This window comes from Oreochromis niloticus, linkage group LG13, assembly GCF_001858045.2.
Source record: "Oreochromis niloticus isolate F11D_XX linkage group LG13, O_niloticus_UMD_NMBU, whole genome shotgun sequence".
Classification (NCBI taxonomy): Eukaryota; Metazoa; Chordata; class Actinopteri; order Cichliformes; family Cichlidae; genus Oreochromis; species Oreochromis niloticus.
Window position 1 is genome coordinate 32,269,497 of NC_031978.2, and position 17,165 is coordinate 32,286,661.

At 41.7% G+C, this 17,165-nt stretch overlaps 1 protein-coding gene across 3 annotated transcripts in view; it reads right to left on the bottom strand.

Annotated features, from left to right (window-relative positions):
* eno4 (enolase 4) overlaps positions 1–12,240 on the bottom strand; it is a 31,702-nt gene extending 19,462 nt beyond the window's left edge. Inside the window, exons 1-10 of one of the 3 annotated variants that reach the window (XR_002064398.2) lie at positions 11,793–12,239; positions 8,879–9,007; positions 5,570–5,727; positions 5,061–5,176; positions 3,626–3,795; positions 3,423–3,551; positions 3,167–3,235; positions 1,939–2,103; positions 1,663–1,785; positions 1,380–1,554 (exon numbers count right to left, since the gene is read on the bottom strand). Coding sequence is in view for 2 of the 3 variants with exons in the window: in XM_005459512.4 (XP_005459569.1) it covers positions 1,380–1,554; positions 1,663–1,785; positions 1,939–2,103; positions 3,167–3,235; positions 3,423–3,551; positions 3,626–3,795; positions 5,061–5,176; positions 5,570–5,727; positions 8,879–9,007; positions 11,793–11,960 (1,402 nt within the window). In the remaining variant the exon portion in view is untranslated. Of the gene's footprint in view, positions 1–1,379; positions 1,555–1,662; positions 1,786–1,938; positions 2,104–3,166; positions 3,236–3,422; positions 3,552–3,625; positions 3,796–5,060; positions 5,177–5,569; positions 5,728–8,878; positions 9,008–11,792 lie in introns of all 3 variants that reach the window. The other 2 variants (XM_005459512.4, XM_005459513.4) reach the window with 2 other exon arrangements.
* Positions 12,241–17,165: the final 4,925 nt, after the last annotated feature.

A 17,165-nucleotide genomic window follows, 5' to 3' on the forward strand; every position in this document is an offset into this window, starting at 1 on the left:
CCTCTGTTCAACATCATCTACGCAGGCACCGCCACATCTGGAGAGCCACCTGAGCACCAAGGAGCAAAACCGATGGACTGCTTTCAGCAGAGTACGTTCCAGTCGGAATCAATTCCAGGAAACTGGCTCCCAACTTCAATGGGCAGTTTGAGATTGACTCCATGGTCAACCCTGTCTCAGTCTAGTTGAAGCTTCCTCAGAGCATGCACATAAATACTCTTTTCCATGTGTCTCAGCTCAACCCTTACATGTCTAGTCGGTATGTTCTTTACTGGATTGTCCTGTTGGATGAACGTGAGCGTGAGTGGATTTCAGTGTGGAGTGAGTTTGTGAGTGTGAATGGTAAATGGACTGATTCTTATATAGCGCTTTTCTACTCTCTCGGAGTACTCAAAGCGCTCTATACAACATGCCACATTCACCCAATCACACCCATTCTCACAGGCACTTTCTCTACATTGAGTGCTTTCTAACTACATTCACACTCCAATGGATGCATCGGAGAGCAAACTGGGGTTAGTATCTTGTACAAGGATACTTGACATGCAGACTGGAGGAGGATTGAACCACCAACCTTCCGATCAGTAGATGAGCTGAGCTACAGCCACCCCGACAGCGTGTGAGTCACAGACTGTGTGAAGAGGAGTGTAGACGTGTTACCCTTGCCCTGGACCTCCCCTGGTTGCCCTGGATCCCCTGGAGCCATGATCCTTCATGACTGTACATATGTATGTATCTTACCTGGTGTTTCTGTAAAGAAACCTTCCTTGACCTGTATGACTCAGAGTCCTGCATTCAGTACAGCCTGACCAGCCGTGACAGCAGGATTAGACCGCTGTGAGATTGGTTGGTTTTGTACAGGCTTTTTATTTAATCCAATCTTCATTTAGAAAGATGCTATATTGGGTCATAGCTGTACATGTTGAATTACACCAAGGAGCATGTAGTATGTAGTATTTTACATGTATATTACATGTTGAAAGAGAGAATATGTTGGATCAGTTCTTTTTGCAACAAGTTACTATATATTACTCAGTTTCAAGTGTAAGAGAGTAAGGTCAGCAAATTTTTTAACAGTGAACCTGAGATGAACATCCCTGTCTGCTGTGTGTAAATGTGTACCAGATGCATTGTACCATGAATTATACAGGTTGCGAAAGAAATCATTTACTGTTGAAGAGGAAGCACAAGGAATACTCCTATTGCAAACATTTCATTTTTACAACTAACTGAGTTGTTCACTAGTATTTGTACCTGATGTAACTGGTAAATGGACTGGTTCTTACATAGTGCTTTTCTACTCTACCTGACCACTCATTGCACTTTATGCGGTTTGCTTCATTCATCCATGTGCCATCTTTCTCTTCTCCAGCTGTTACCTTGTTGCTCTGATGTCATGTGGATCAGGTCACTGACTGTTGTCTCATTGATATGTTTTAAGATACGGCCTCTGACTCCAGGAATGGGAGGTCCCTGTGAGTTGTAGGAGACGTCAGAGAGCAGTGAACACGAGTTTCCAATCATACTGCTCAGCTTCTCCCACTGGGCTCTGTCCTTATGAATTAACAGACATAGGAACATGAATACACAGCAATGATGAACATTTTGTTAACAGCAAAACACACAGAAATAATCCGAGATTTATTTACTAGCTTTGCTTACCTCTTGCCTAAATGGGTCTATTAAAGCCACTGCTGGGTATTTGCTGATGAGGGTTTGGTACAGGTCAACTAACTCATCGGGCGATTTCAGAACTCCAGCTGCAACTTCATACTTCCCTTTAGACTACAAGAGATTAGAGAATCCAGCAAGAAGACAATAAATCTTGTTGTTTTTTTAAACTGATGTGCTTATGATGTATTTGCTTTTAAAAAGTTCACAAGAACATGTCAACACATTATTTTCCATAAAGCGTTTGACTATCTTTGGTGAACTTACAGGGTCCATGAGCTCATGAGCAGCACAGTTCAAAGCTAAATGGATCTGTGTGCCCAGTGGAACTCCAAGGTTGGTGCAGGCTTCAGTGATCAGATCCAGAGGCTGCTCTGGTCGCTCGTGGCTTACAGCCAGGGCTCCGCTGTCACATACAAATGCTTCGCTGGCCTTGGAGCAAGCACATGGTTCACATAAGTAAATATTATATATACATTAACATAAGTCATGAGACACTTCATTAGGCACACCTACTCAGTAAAGCTAATCAGTGGCACAAACTCGCTGCATTTAGGCACGTAAACATGGTGAATAGAACTTGCTAAGGTTCAATTGGAATGGAGACCAAAGCTGATTTTATTGAATTTCAACATGGCATGACTTTTGGTGCAGACAATCTGGGGAATTGTTCAAAGAAAAAACATCCAATGCAGCTCTTCTTTGAAAAAAAAAAAAAGGCTTGTAGATGGCAGAGGTCAGAAAGAACAGCCTGGCTAAAGCTGACAAAAAGGCAGTAGTAACTATAATTAGGCACTTATTAAAAACATGTAAGCAGATAATGACTACATGTCTGAATTCAAAACGAGTCCAACTGTGGAGCAAAGGATGAAGAGGAGAGTGAAGCTGCAGTGAGCAAGGTGCTCATTAAAATTAGACTAGATCATCTTAATATAGACTAAAACTACTGACTTGCTTTCAGCACCTTACTGAAAAATAAATGAAATAACTGTGAGGGCAGAAGGCGGTCCAACCAAACCTGGCACTTGTAAAGTGACAATGTTGGTGAAAGTATTTTTCTGTTTAGATATTTTTGCTGCAAAGTACCTTAGCTGAAGCTACACGTGGATGACAATAGACAAGTATATATTAATACTGTATATCTGAATGAGATAGTCCTCATCGCAAGGTTATTAGAAGCCAAGAGTGTCAAACTCCCACTCTTCACTCTTCAGTTTTTTAAAGTTCTCGGGTCGTTCAGCAGGGCTGAAAATGAAATGCAGCATAATCCACTCAAAGGTAAATAGAGGAATCATTTAAGAAGCATTTTGATTGATCTTTAGATAAGCATAGATATATTAATTTCAAATTTAACAATGAACAGTGAATACAATTCTCTGTTATATTTTTCAGGAAATCTCTGAATCCTGCCTCCGTCGTGTGCATTCTCTGCCCTCGTACAATCTGCTGAATTCAGCTCCTACTCTTAAAATTAATAAACAGCAATGTCCCTCACCCCGCCATTTGTTAAAGTGTTCATTATTCTCATCATCTCCTTCTGTACCTCAAGAGCCATTGTGATAATCTGTGGAAGAAGTTCAGATTTTAGTATGTTTTATAAACTATAGAGTGAAAAATTGAGAATATAAAGAAACCAAGGTGACTTACTGCATCAAAACAGCAACAAACAAAACAAGGAGATCTACACAGTCTACAATTTGTGAAGTAAGAATCTACAAGTAAGAAGTAAGCCAAAGACTTCTGTTTTGTACTTGTTTGACTTGTTGTCCCACTTTGGGGATCAGGATCACTTCCTCCAGTAAATTCAGTTTTCCCGGCGAGGTCTTGCCACAGCTGAGCAATGTCACCAAGGAAACAGGGATGTGAAACTGTGTCGGAGGCTGAACAAAATGTATAACATTATTATATGTTGTTTCCAGTGTTGAATATCCAGTATGTGTTTTTGTTATCAAACCTCTTGGTTCCTCAGAGCTGCTATGTATTCGTACAGACGGATGCCCTGTATCTGTGCCCCAGTTTTGGCCACAGCCAATGACACTGAGCCAATGGCCAAGCTTCCATGTAGGACTGGCTTTTGTGGCTCCACTGGAGGAAATGGCTTCTCCACGATACTGCTCTTTTTGCCTGTAATATGAGGAAAAATCCCAAAAGAGTTTGGAGGAACATTTTGGGCTTGTAAAAGAGAAAAAAAACTAAGATTAATCAGAGAAAGAACCTTAACCTCCACAAGAGCAAGAAACAGTGGGAGAAGTAAAACTTCGGGTCTTGTTTTGAACTCTTTCACAGTTTCTTTGTTTTTAATCTGACCACAGTCGTGATTTTATACAGTTTTTATAACACAGTGACCAAAACATGGAAAGTTTTAATTTTAAGGTAATGCTTCAAAAAACTGGACCAAATAAGACCCCAGAAGTGATTCAACATGGCTCAGAAGGTGCAGGAAAGAACTTTAATTTTACTGATCGCTCACAAACTCCTGTTTACACTAAAAGACAAGTTGAGCACACAGTCACGTGCTGATTCGTGGTTTTCTTGCCTGCTATAAAAAGCCAGGCCAGGAAAATCTCCTTTATGTTTTTCAGTTACTTTGACACAAAGGCCTCTGCTGTGATGCTCACACCTCTGATGAACTCTCACAGTGTCAGCTTTGTTTTATACACAGATATAGAATATGGATATGTGCTGATAAATGATAGAATTATGATATTTCTGACTGTCTGAGTCAAAATTGAATCATTTATAGAAATCAGTGATGATACCCAGCCCTAATAAGCCCGAGATTGGGTACCAAGCCCCAAGTGCGATAGGAGAAGGATCGTTGAGTGCGAGAGCAACTGACCTGAAAGATAGTAAATGGGAGATGCCCCCAAGGGTGGTGGAGAATGACCAAGCTAAGATCCTGTGGGACTTCCAGATGCAGACGGACAAAATGGTGGTGGCTAACCAACCGGACATAGTGGTGGTAGACTAACAGAAGAAGACGGCCGTAGTGATCGATGTAGCGGTTCCAAATGACAGCAATATCAGGAAGAAGGAACACGAGAAGCTGGAGAAATACCAAGGGCTCAGAGAAGAGCTCGAGAGGATGTGGAGGGTGAAGGTAACGGTGGTCCCCGTGGTAATCGGAGCACTAGGTGCGGTGACTCCCAAGCTACGCGAGTGGCTCCAGCAGATCCCGGGAACAACATCGGAGATCTCTGTCCAGAAGAGCGCAGTCCTGGGAACAGCTAAGATACTGCGCAGGACCCTCAAGCTCCCAGGCCTCTGGTAGAGGACCCAAGCTTGGAGGATAAACCGCCCGCAGGGGCGTGCTGGGTGTTGGTTATGTGTACGTACACATTCTATGTCTAAAAACAGGAAGCTCAGGGCAGGACTTACCACTCACTCACCTTTATTAATGACCTTCTTGTCTTTAGTCTGTGGAGGAGATGAAGAGGGAATCACCTTAGGCCTCTCCCTGTCCCAGACCTCTTTTTCCTCCAGGCAACGGTCCATAAAGAAAGTGCTACATCATTTCAGATGAGCAAATAAAACTTGGTTTAATCGACATAACAATCCCTAACAAGCCTGATTCCTAAGGAAGATTTTCAAAAAGAGCAAATGTTTGTGGTACAGCTGACAGTCTCAAGTATTACACTTAGTGCAATATTATCCACAAATTACTGAGAAGTACAGCGTGAATGTCAGTAGACTGCAGTCAGCTCTGTTTCTTACACCTCCCAGTTCATGTCCATGATCCTGGCTTCAGTGGCCACTTTAGGACAGACGTGTTAAATGGTTTTTGGTTTTTTTTTAACTCTGTGACTGAACATGATATGACATGTGTTCTTTAAGTTGACGGTTAGCACTGAAAAATACTACTAATAAAGTACTACCAATAAGTAGTATCAGGTGCTACCTGAGTATATCGTCGATTTTTAACTGGTCACAAGGATTTTGGTCTTTCAGCATGCTGTTCAGAGGTTCATTGATCCACAGCACAGCAGCCGTCACATGTTCAGTCCTCTCTTGACTGTTAGGGACCAAGTGGCTCGAAACAGCAGCTGATGACATGCTCTACACACACAAACATGAAGGACTCCTTCAGAAGGGTGAAAAAGGTGATTTACTAGTACAAGGTAAAAGTTCTTATGTTGCAGGGTATTTACCTCTCAGTATAAAGTGCTAGGAAATGACATCATCTACCTTTTCCTGTCATTTGGTGACATGTAATGTAATGTAAATGAACTATATACCTGATTAGCAAAAGGCACCGCTGTTCTCAGCATCTTGCACTACAGAAAAAATCCTCCTGACTAAGCACAAGCATATAAGCCCTCAGGTGTGTGGACAGGGAACTGAGCAGGGTGCAGCACCACCCAAGTGAAGCTGGAAGCCCACGTCGAGCAGAGAAACACCAGGTGGAATGAAGAGAATTACTGAGTTGGGCAGCACTGGCGCGAGCACGTGAGTGAGGGATTTGTTCAGTAGGTTTGGTTCACAGTGCTCTCCCTGGCATCCAACGTACAACAGTTACTTTGTAAATTCTGTTTTATTTGACTCTAGTTATTCCATATTAGAAAAAACAAAGTGTTTCCTATTTTATTGGTATTTGTTTAATAAAACCTAACATTTCATTAATGCTCTCCAAACACATACTTGGAGTGCAGAGTGATAATACCTACAGTGGCTTGCAAAAGTATTCGGCCCGCTTGAACTTTCCCACATTTTGTCACATTACAGCCACAAACATGAATCAATGTTATTGGAATTCCAGGTGAAAGACCAATACAAAGTGGTGTACACGTGAGAAGTGGAACGAAAATCATACATGATTCCAAACATTTTTTACAAATAAATAACTGCAAAGTGGGGTGTGCGTAATTATTCAGCCCCCTGAGTCAATACTTTGTAGAACCACCTTTTGCTGCAGTTACAGCTGCCAGTCTTTTAGGGTATGTCTCTACCAGCTTTGCACATCTACAGACTGAAATCCTTGCCCATTCTTCTTTGCAAAACAGCTCCAGCTCAGTCAGATTAGATGGACAGCGTTTGTGAACAGCAGTTTTCAGATCTTGCCACAGATTCTCGATTGGATTTAGATCTGGACTTTGACTGGGCCATTCTAACACATGGATATGTTTTGTTTTAAACCGATCCATTGTTGCCCTGGCTTTATGTTTAGGGTGGTTGTCCTGCTGGAAGGTGAACCTCCGCCCCAGTCTCAAGTCTTTTGCAGACTCCAAGAGGTTTTCTTCCAAGATTGCCCTGTATTTGGCTCCATCCATCTTCCCATCAACTCTGACCAGCTTCCCTGTCCCTGCTGAAGAGAAGCACCCCCAGAGCATGATGCTGCCACCGCCATATCTGACAGTGGGGATGGTGTGTTCAGGGTGATGTGCAGTGTTAGTTTTCCGCCACACATAGCGTTTTGCATTTTGGTCTCATCTGACCAGAGCACCTTCTTCCACATGTTTGCTGTGTCCCCCACATGGCTTGTGGCAAACTGCAAACGGGACTTCTTATGGTTTTCTGTTAACAATGGCTTTCTTCTTGCCACTCTTCCATAAAGGCCAACTTTGTGCAGTGCACGACTAATAGTTGTCCTGTGGACAGATTCCCCCACCTGAGCTGTAGATCTCTGCAGCTCGTCCAGAGTCACCATGGGCCTCTTGGCTGCATTTCTGATCAGCGCTCTCCTTGTTCGGCCTGTGAGTTTAGGTGGACGGCCTTGTCTTGGTAGGTTTACAGTTGTGCCATACTCCTTCCATTTCTGGATGATGGCTTGAACAGTGCTCCGTGGGATGTTCAAGGCTTGGGAAATCTTTTTGTAGCCTAAGCCTGCTTTAAATTTCTCAGTAACTTTATCCCTGACCTGTCTGGTGTGTTCTTTGGACTTCATGGTGTTGTTGCTCCCAATATTCTCTTAGACAACCTCTGAGGCCGTCACAGAGCAGCTGTATTTGTACTGACATTAGATTACACACAGGTGCACTCTATTTAGTCATTAGCACTCATCAGGCAAAGTCTATGGGCAACTGACTGCACTCAGACCAAAGGGGGCTGAATAATTACACACACCCCACTTTGCAGTTATTTATTTGTATGATTTTCGTTCCACTTCTCACGTGTGCACCACTTTGTATTGGTCTTTCACCTGGAATTCCAATAACATTGATTCATGTTTGTGGCTGTAATGTGACAAAATGTGGGAAAGTTCAACTTACTTTTGTAAGCCACTGTATGCAGAAATTGCTGCGCCTGCACAATCACCTCTACCTGCCCTGCCTCCAGCAGTATGGTGTTAGGGTTCATATCATTTCAACCATTTCATTCTCCTCACTAGGAGGTACGAGGTTGCAGGTTAGCCATGTGGGTAACATTCAGTATGACTGGCACTGGGTACACTGAGATGTACTGCTGTACTGCTGTATTAACCAGTACCAGTTGAGTTTAGATGAATGTCAGGCTTTCTAGCACTATCACACAATGAATTCCTCTTAGGTCAAGTCAAGTGGCTTTACTGTCATTCCAACCATGTGCAGTGGCACACAGTGACTCCAACACCACATATGACAGACAGCCTACACAACTGCAAGTGTGCAAAAATGGCAAAAACCAAAACAAAGACAGTGCAACAGAAATGTGCAAAACTCAAACCAGGTAAACTCATATGTATGAAAATGCTGGTGGCCACGAGTGCGACCCCTCAGACTTTAGTAAATGCATGTTTGAAAATCCTACGTGACTTCCTTCTTGAGTTATTGCAATTACAAGATTTTTGGAAAACTTGACCTCTGACCTTGAGGTCAAGGTGACTAAAATTCAAACTTGTCTGAGATTTTTAGGCGATGCCTCAGTGGTATGAATTTCAAAATACCAAGGCGCCTTGTTGTCAAGTTATCAGTGCGGGGCCACCGGGCAGGGTGACAGCCTGGCTGAGGGTAACAATCAATTTTTCTGTTCACTAAACTGAGAGCTCAATGTAAAGGTCTCACAAAGCATTCACACGTTAGACGTGTCCGTTAGTTTGGGGGGTACCAACTCTGATCCTGATTTAAGGTGTTCATACGTCAAAGCCACACAAGCCCCGCTCCTGCACTAGTGAAGAACATGTTCTTTGGCTTGTTCTCCAAACTCATCCATATAACATTCAACCACAGTCAAAGCACGTAAGAAAGCTCTGAGTTCACCAGTTAAAGGACACAATGAGACAAATGACTTTTACCTTTTCCTTGTTGTGAACAACACAGTAGACCTCTGCCTCAACAGAAAGTCGTCCTCTCGCATCATAAACCTGCCGTCCCTTCACTCTGCTGATTCTTGGTGGTGCCGCGAGGTTTGCAAAGTAATCTGCCTGAAGGGATGGTTATGATTAAAACACCTCGCAGTATCTGAGCCAGAGTGACATTATTTAACTAATTCTGTTTCCTCCTTACTGTCAATGATAGTTTGGGTCAGTAGTTACAGAATAAACACAACATGTGTAGAAAACATTAAAAACACATTTTAATGACATTCTAGTCAAGTCAAGTCAAGTCAAGTTTATTTCTAAAGCACATTTAAAAACAACCGAGGCTGACCAAAGTGCTGTACAATAAAATACAAATATAAAACACATAAAACACCTGTAAAAGCAGCAGTGACATTTTGAATGCTGACCAGTGGCCACACTCTCACAGCCAAGGAAGTGCTCGCACACAAAATAAATCATGTAGCCAAACCACAATTCATGCATTTTTTACAGAACCAAATATGCACAGTGTGCCTACAAATATGTGCAAGAACACACATAAAGCCACATTACTAATGTTACCAGGTAAAAACACCAGACTGTTTGTAACTGCTCGTTATCACACACTGAAGTTTTGTTTGGGAAGATTAACTGTAAGGTGATAATGAATATTTACATGTGTCTTTTTATGAATACACTGAGGCTTCAGTGACTTCAGCTTGTTCTACACTGTGGTGGTCTGCATGCCCTTCAAAGCCAACAGCACAAAAAAAGTCTGACAACTTGGAAGTTCTTAAAAAATTATCAAAGCTGACAGAGGCGACTGCAGATACTGACACAATCTTCGACCTCCTTTGTAAAGTTTACTGCTCCACAGCACTGAATCAACCTTGGAGTGTTTGCAGTAACCTTATTAATTCTGACAATGATATCAAACTAACATTTATGACAGGACGTGCTCTTACAGGCCTTTGAGATCTGGGAGCACGAAAACAGCAGAGGAAAGGGGCAAACACTGTCATTCCAAACTATATTTGTGCTCATAATGTTTGTTGTGTTTCCACTTTGGTTCTTTCAGGTGTGCGATGTGGTTTCCAGCATGCTGCCTTAGCTGTTAAATGGCCACCATGAATCAGACTCTTGTAGAGATGAATGAGTCCTTGTCATTGTTCATTTGTTGGTGCTGAAATGTTAATAAACCCAACTGTGAGATATGCATGTATGGTTTAAGACTGTCATGATACGGAAAAATGAAGTGTTTTCACAATGACCACATCAGACGTGCTCAGTGAGTTGAGTTTGACAATGAAGCTACAGAGTCACTGGCTAATGGCTGTACCCAGGCTAACCATCCTTTCTCTTAGACTGAACATGATTTACAAAATCACATCATGTTCTATTCAATATGACTTGAAAGTAGTGAAAGAACAACTGTAATCTCATCTGAGAACAGAACAAAGAAGCCTTTGGACACTTGGGTACTAGTGTCTGTTTTTATGTTAATCTTACACTATAATAAAAACTGAGATTTCTGTCTTTTAACACATCATGTCAATATTGCAATAAATAAACCAGGCAATAGTGACATTTTCTAAGTTTGCTAAACTAAAGTCGCATACACTGCATTTAATTTATCATTAACCTCCTAGAACCTGGCGTCCACATATGTGGACATCACATTTTGGGTTATTTAGACCAAAATACTGAATTTTGCTTTACAAGGGCCTGATACCCACTTACGAGGAGATTATACTGTTACTGTTCTATCAAAATTTTAAATGAATATCCTCATATATGGCTCTTATTTTTCTTAAAAACAAAAATAAGGTAAAAAAAAAAAAAAATCTGGTAATTCTTTGTTTTTACATTCATCAGGCCCCAATCAGCCCAAATATCAAAGAGATATTAAAAATGCATGCCGTGGAAGAGTTTGGGTCTTAGGAGGTTAAGTGGTGCTTGTTAGCCAGGAGCTAGCCAGTTAATTTCTGTGCATTCAACATGATCCAGTTAGCATAACTTGTAACTCCTAAGTTCGTCTTCCAGCTCATGGGGTTTTCTTTAGGGGACTAGGTTTGTTAAGTAAAGATGGGTAAACATAACTTGCTGCAAGCTGCAGCATCTTCACCTGTGGAAAATCTCTGAGCTTCTGCACTGATGTATCATTTAAAAGGCATTAAAAATAGACCTGACTGTACACTCAGGGCCTCACCTGGTTGCAGGAGTTGCATCACCAAGTATATTTGCAAAATTAGAGAAATTGAGCGGTGCACAACTGAGTGGCATGATACCAGTGTGTTACCAGTGGATGTTAATAATAATGGGAAAGCTGATTCAAAAAGTGGGTCAATAGACTCCCATGTTCAAATGGCCAATTTTACAACCTGAAAACACCTTCGTGTTATTGGTATTTGAAGCCTGGCACAAAAACAGATCGGGCCTCTAAGCACCATATTTCTTCTTTCATCTTAGAGGATACTGGAGTTATGGGCATAGCTGCTGTGTGCTATGTGCTGTCTGCTTCCCAATAGTGGGAACAGTACTGACTTGGATTAGTCAACACAATTGCCACCAGTGGTAAAATATTTCAACATAGTGTTAAAATTCCACCTTTCTGAATCGGGTGTGTTTACTGAAATAGTCACTCAAACGTCACTAAGAACTAATTGATTCATGCGTCACATGAAACCAACAGGTGACGTCAGGGGGTTGGGGCTATCTTTTATGTACAGTCGTTTTGTTTGCTAGTTGTGGCTGACTGTGACACACCGTCAGGGTTCCGTGACAAACAGCACCTCAAATGTCGTTCAAACAGGAAATGCCTTCAACAGAAGAACAATAAATAAACTTCTGTTTCTGTTTGTTTGTTTTCTAGCACATCACAGAGACAGAAAGAGGCTAACAGTCCTACCAGGTACCCATGCAGGTCTGCGGGCCGGTGGAGGAAGAGCTCGTGGAGAGCTCGCTCTATGTCCCGGGGGACTCTGCTGACTCGATAAAACTCCGCGGCGGCGTTTTTCATTTCGTCAAAGTCCCGCTTCTCTTTGCAAACACGTTTACTAAACGCTCGGTGAGACATTTTTCGAGCCTCTTCGCTGTCTCTGCATGGTTTGTGGTTTTTGTTACCATAGAAACGTTGTGTTCACGTGACAACGGAAGGCTTGGAGATATTTCCCCGTGACAATGTTTATCTGTGAGAGCTCGTCCTGCAGACTGGGGATGGCTGTAATCATCGATCAGTTAATCACTGATTACTTTGTGTTCCCCACTGTAACAATATGCACAGTACACTAATATTGTAGTATCATGTCTTATACACCACAGTCACACAGTTTACAAATGCTGTTCAGTCTCTGTATTTCAGTGTGAGACCAGAACAATTTACAAATCTATTTAGTTCAATATCTGTAATCTTTCTGTGTATTTGTGGTAAACTGACACTAACAAATACAAACATGTGATTTGGGAGATTTTCAAGTCTCAATTTAAATTCCTCAGTTTCATTGATGGAGTGCAAAATCACAACAACAGTCACCTCAAGTCCCTTTATAATTCCATGACGGGCTAATCTATTATTATTATTATTATTATTATTATTATCACTATTATTATTATTATTATTATCATTATTATTATTATCATCATCATATGGGTTTTATTTTATTATATACAGTAACTTGAGGTGACTGTTGTTGTTTGGTATTTGGTTGAGTGTAAGGAAAACAAGCGTGTGTCTATTTCAGAGCAAACATGTTGAATTAATTCTTTTGTGTGGCCTGTTTGATACATAATCGATGACAAAATATTATCCCACCAACTTTGACACGCTAACCTGTCTGCATGATACTCAAACTGATAAAGTTTTGATTCATTTTTACAACGTTTTTCAGTAAATCCAGCAGCAAAAGCTGAATTTGTCTTCTGGATTTGCATGGACCAGCTGCAAAGTCTGCTCTAAAATAAATCACTTATACAAGAATGTGGAGAGTACGTACAGGATAAGCTAGGTCACAGTAACTTCTATCGGAAAACTGGCCAAATAAACTATTAGAATGACCAACAAAATAGTTTTGCAGTTATCTGTATAGATGCAATTTGTAATGTTTTTGATTATTTTTCCTAAAAATCTTATTAATTAACATCGGGGTAAGCTTTAATTTTTATCAATGACATCATGCTTGCTTGGTTAGAAAATAAAATAGATTTGACATTAAATGACACAATAAAGGCAGTCTAAGAACAGGAGCTGTTTACAGTCACATCTCACACAAAGAAATATCAAACAAATAGCTTTTCATGTTGGATTGAAGGCAGCGCACCAGCACGTCAAAAATTCAAAGAAAACAAGCACACATTTGCTACAAACTGTTTTGAGCAGATATGAAACTAAACCATAAAATAACCTGGACGTATTGACAGGCCATATAGCAGCTGTGCCAAATGAAGCACAGGGCCGCTCTTTCTGCTGTTGCTGAATTGTCTGAGCTGAGTTCGGGAAGTGTTAGTGAGAGTGTCACACACACTGGAGCTGCCTCAGCTCAGTCAATGCTGCAGAGGATGGCAGTCTGCAACAGGAAACCTGCAGCCGTTCAAAGTGAAAGGATGAGCATGCTGAGAAATGGTTCAGTGCAAAGTGAAAAACAAACAATATTAGTGATCAGATAGACTTACTGGAAAAAACGAATATTAGCCTTTGACGCATGACGTAATCTCTTCGTGTTTCTGCCTCCTTAGGAAAATGTATGACCCCAACAGGATGGAAGAAAGCAGCTGTTTCTGTGAAGAATGTGCGATATAATACTTTCATGTTAGATTGGATTGTCCCTCCCTAAACCTGTAAAAAAAGAAGTGTTCCCTTCCCATCTCCCCCGAAAGTAGAGGAGGTCAGCTATGCACCATGGTAAACAAAAATAACAAACAAACAACTTCATTAATTAATTAAATTTTTAATCGGAATATTGCTGAAGGATAATATTCTAAGATTTTCTTGCGGTCTGGGAAATGATCAGGACAATATTTGGAATGAGGCCTTAACCCCAGCGCGTTTCATTACGCCCAGTGTCAAGTTATTACCGGCTGTGAATTGAACTCGCAAACATTCAATCTCACCACTGATGCCAACAAGGCCATATAGGGCCGGCAGAATTCCTAACATCAGAAATATTTGACAACAAAAATACAGGAGCAAATGAAAAAACATATTCACAATGGCCAAGTTATGCTGAAATCTCTGCTGGCCTCTCCCCTCGCTATTGCTTCAACTTTATATTGAAAGCGCAGGATGCAGTAATCATCACCATCATCACTGTGGATCTGTAGTCGTGCTCGTCCCACACTTCCACAGTAAACTTTGGATTTGAAATCCCATTGGACTGATACTTTTCTTTGAACGACCGCCTCGGGGGTTCGCCCGGGGCTCGTTTTCTCTTTGTATTCAACATTTTGATTCATCATTAAACAACAAATTCAGCTGTAGTCCATGTATTCCGCTAACAAACAGAATCCAGTGTGAGCTTTCCATTAGACGCTTCTATTTTGAAAAATGTCAAATTTGGTTTAATACAGGGAGAAACAGGGGGGACTTTTGTGCGTGCATCGCAATAAACACGCAATAAGCAGTGACATAAGATCTGACAGGTTCCGCCGATACTGTGTGCCGCCGCAGCTCGTGGCTTTGTGGCTTTGTGAGCCAACGTGTCTGCAGCGACGGCCAAGGGTGACATTTCCAGCAAGTGGCGCGGATCATTTCCACATAAATAAGGAAGGATCAGAGAGTCAAGAGCTCCTTCATGGACACAGAATGAGGTTTACGGTTCAACTGCTGTATACATAAAACACACCTGTCCCTGCCTCTTACAGTATGCGCTTCATAACTCGGTCCACGTCTAATCACGTCTAATGTCATCTCTGTTATAGATTACAGATTACCAACAAATCACTCACGGTGCATGAAAGACTATAGATACAGGTGTGTGTGTGTTTGTGTGTGTGCGTGTGTGTGTGCGTGGGTGCGTGTGTAATTTCTTAATTTCTTTTCTTTTTTTGTAAAAAAAAGAAAAGAAAAAAGAACAGAACAGAAAAGAAAAGAAAAAGAACAGAATAAAGAGATCAACGATCATTTATTTAGTTTTATTTTTTGGTGTCTTTTTCACCGGACGGTCCGGGAGTCCCCTGTGGCAGCTCCGCTGGGTCAGCAAAGGGCCGCCTTAGTTCCCTCACCGAGCACATCCGGTGTCCATGGTACCGGAACTGTATTTATGCCACCTACAGCAATTATGGAGAGATGGCATCGTGTCGTGTTATAAAGCCACTTCTCTGCGGATAAATCATTTGAACCTTTTACTTCTGCTCATAAAAACATTTTCGTTAAATCAAACATCAGCTCTAAATCTGTTTTAGGTCAGGTCTGTTCTTCAACTCAAACGTACTGATTTCATTGCCCTAATTAAAAACGTGTCCTCACTGAAAATCAGAAACTCTTTAGTTACACTGCATACTGCCATGAATCTCAAATGTTAAATACCTCATCTACCAGGCCTGGAGCGAAACCTTTAGAAGTAAAACAAACTAAAACCCACCCAGGACTGTCAAACTGAAACACTTTTAACACACCAGGTCCTAAAAATGTCCATCTCTGTGCCCATGAAGCCGAGCCTGGACACTCTCACATCTGAGACTGTAATAGGCCCATCATTCGTTCCTTTTTGTTCTTGTCCTCTCGGAGATGGTAGGCTACATCAGCAGGGTGCCTACGGGCTTATAAAAAAGAGATACAACAGCAGCTGCCACGAAAATGATTCGCGTGTGATGACTAGTTTGGGCTAAGTGACACAAATGGCATATGAAATTGTGCTGCGTGAAAAGTGTCTGGCGCTCATTTGTCACTTAGAACTCTGAATGTCTTTTTTAAAGTGCTGGCGCCCATTGAAATTGTCAGCTCGGAGTTACTGAGGGGGCTCTGGGTTGGGATTCCTCACACGGGCTTTGTTGGCAGGATGAGGAATATATTCTTCCCCGGACGTTTGGCCAGAGGATGGAAGTCCTACCCAAAGTTTCTTTGAAAATCACAGTTTACGCCAAATTTTGGTGTGTTTTAAAACGAATTAAATGCTCGGGAATCTTATCTTGTGTAAATTAAAAACGCGCGCCGATCTTTCTAATGTTAAACTGTGCAAGTGTTCTGTCTTTCTCTGCCGATCGCCGGTCATCCTTTCATACAGGCCATTCAGAGTCGCACAGACGACTCACCCCATCACAGTGAATGCGATGGTAACTGTTTATGTCAACAAACACGGATCATTCAAACGAATTCCCGTTTTAATTATCAGAGTGCTGACGTTAAACAGCTTACGCAGGGTCTCCACGGGTCACACGAATAAAAGTCCGGCCTAATTAGCGTATTTTTCCCCTCCAGCCTAAAAAAAGAAAGAAAAAAAGCAGGGGGCTCGTCCAGCTCTCTGCATGGTCGCCTTCTCTAATTGCGTCTAATTAAAATCCCCTAGTCATGTTTTCAAACTTTACCAGGTGTGGCTTGAATGGGAACACTGGTGAGCTTCCACAGTCTCAGGCTGATATCTACACAAGAATCGTTTGTGGTGGTGAAGCGCAGCGCTGATGTGATGCTACACTTTTCCTCTGAATGTTGCTGTGTAGGAAAGTACACGAGTGTGTGTGTGTGTGTGTGTGTGTGTGGCCAGCTTTCTGCTTTCTGGACATGCAGAATGAAGAACAGCAAAACAGCTATTTACAGTCACAACTCTCAAATTAGTGATCCTCATCAGAGGATCAAACTTGTCACGGGTTCAAATATTCTGCGGCTTAGGAAATATTTTAAACGTGTAATAACTCAGCAGTTTTTCCATAAATGTTATAATTCCCATGAATTATGAGGCAACTGCAGATTATCAAAAGGCTTACGTGTCCACAGACATGTTTTTAAAAATTAAAAAATTAAAATTAAATGCAGATTTTTTGAACCACTGTAACACACTCATATGTCGTCATTTATCAGCCGTGCTTTCTCTGCGTACACACCTATGTTTTCTCCACGCGTGCTTAAGCTGTCTAAATCCCCTTAATCGAGGATATGGGATTTTTGCAGTTGTGTGTGTGGGCTGAAGCGAGATGCAGATAAAATGGATTCACGCATATTTATATCAAAGCTGAAACGTTAAGTGGGTGTAGTTCCCTGTTTTCACAGGTGCATCCAGAGCAAGGCAGCCCGAGCTGAGTGCGGGTGGCTGTGCCGGCCATAGCCCTCTATTCAGACTGCAGCAGAGGCCGA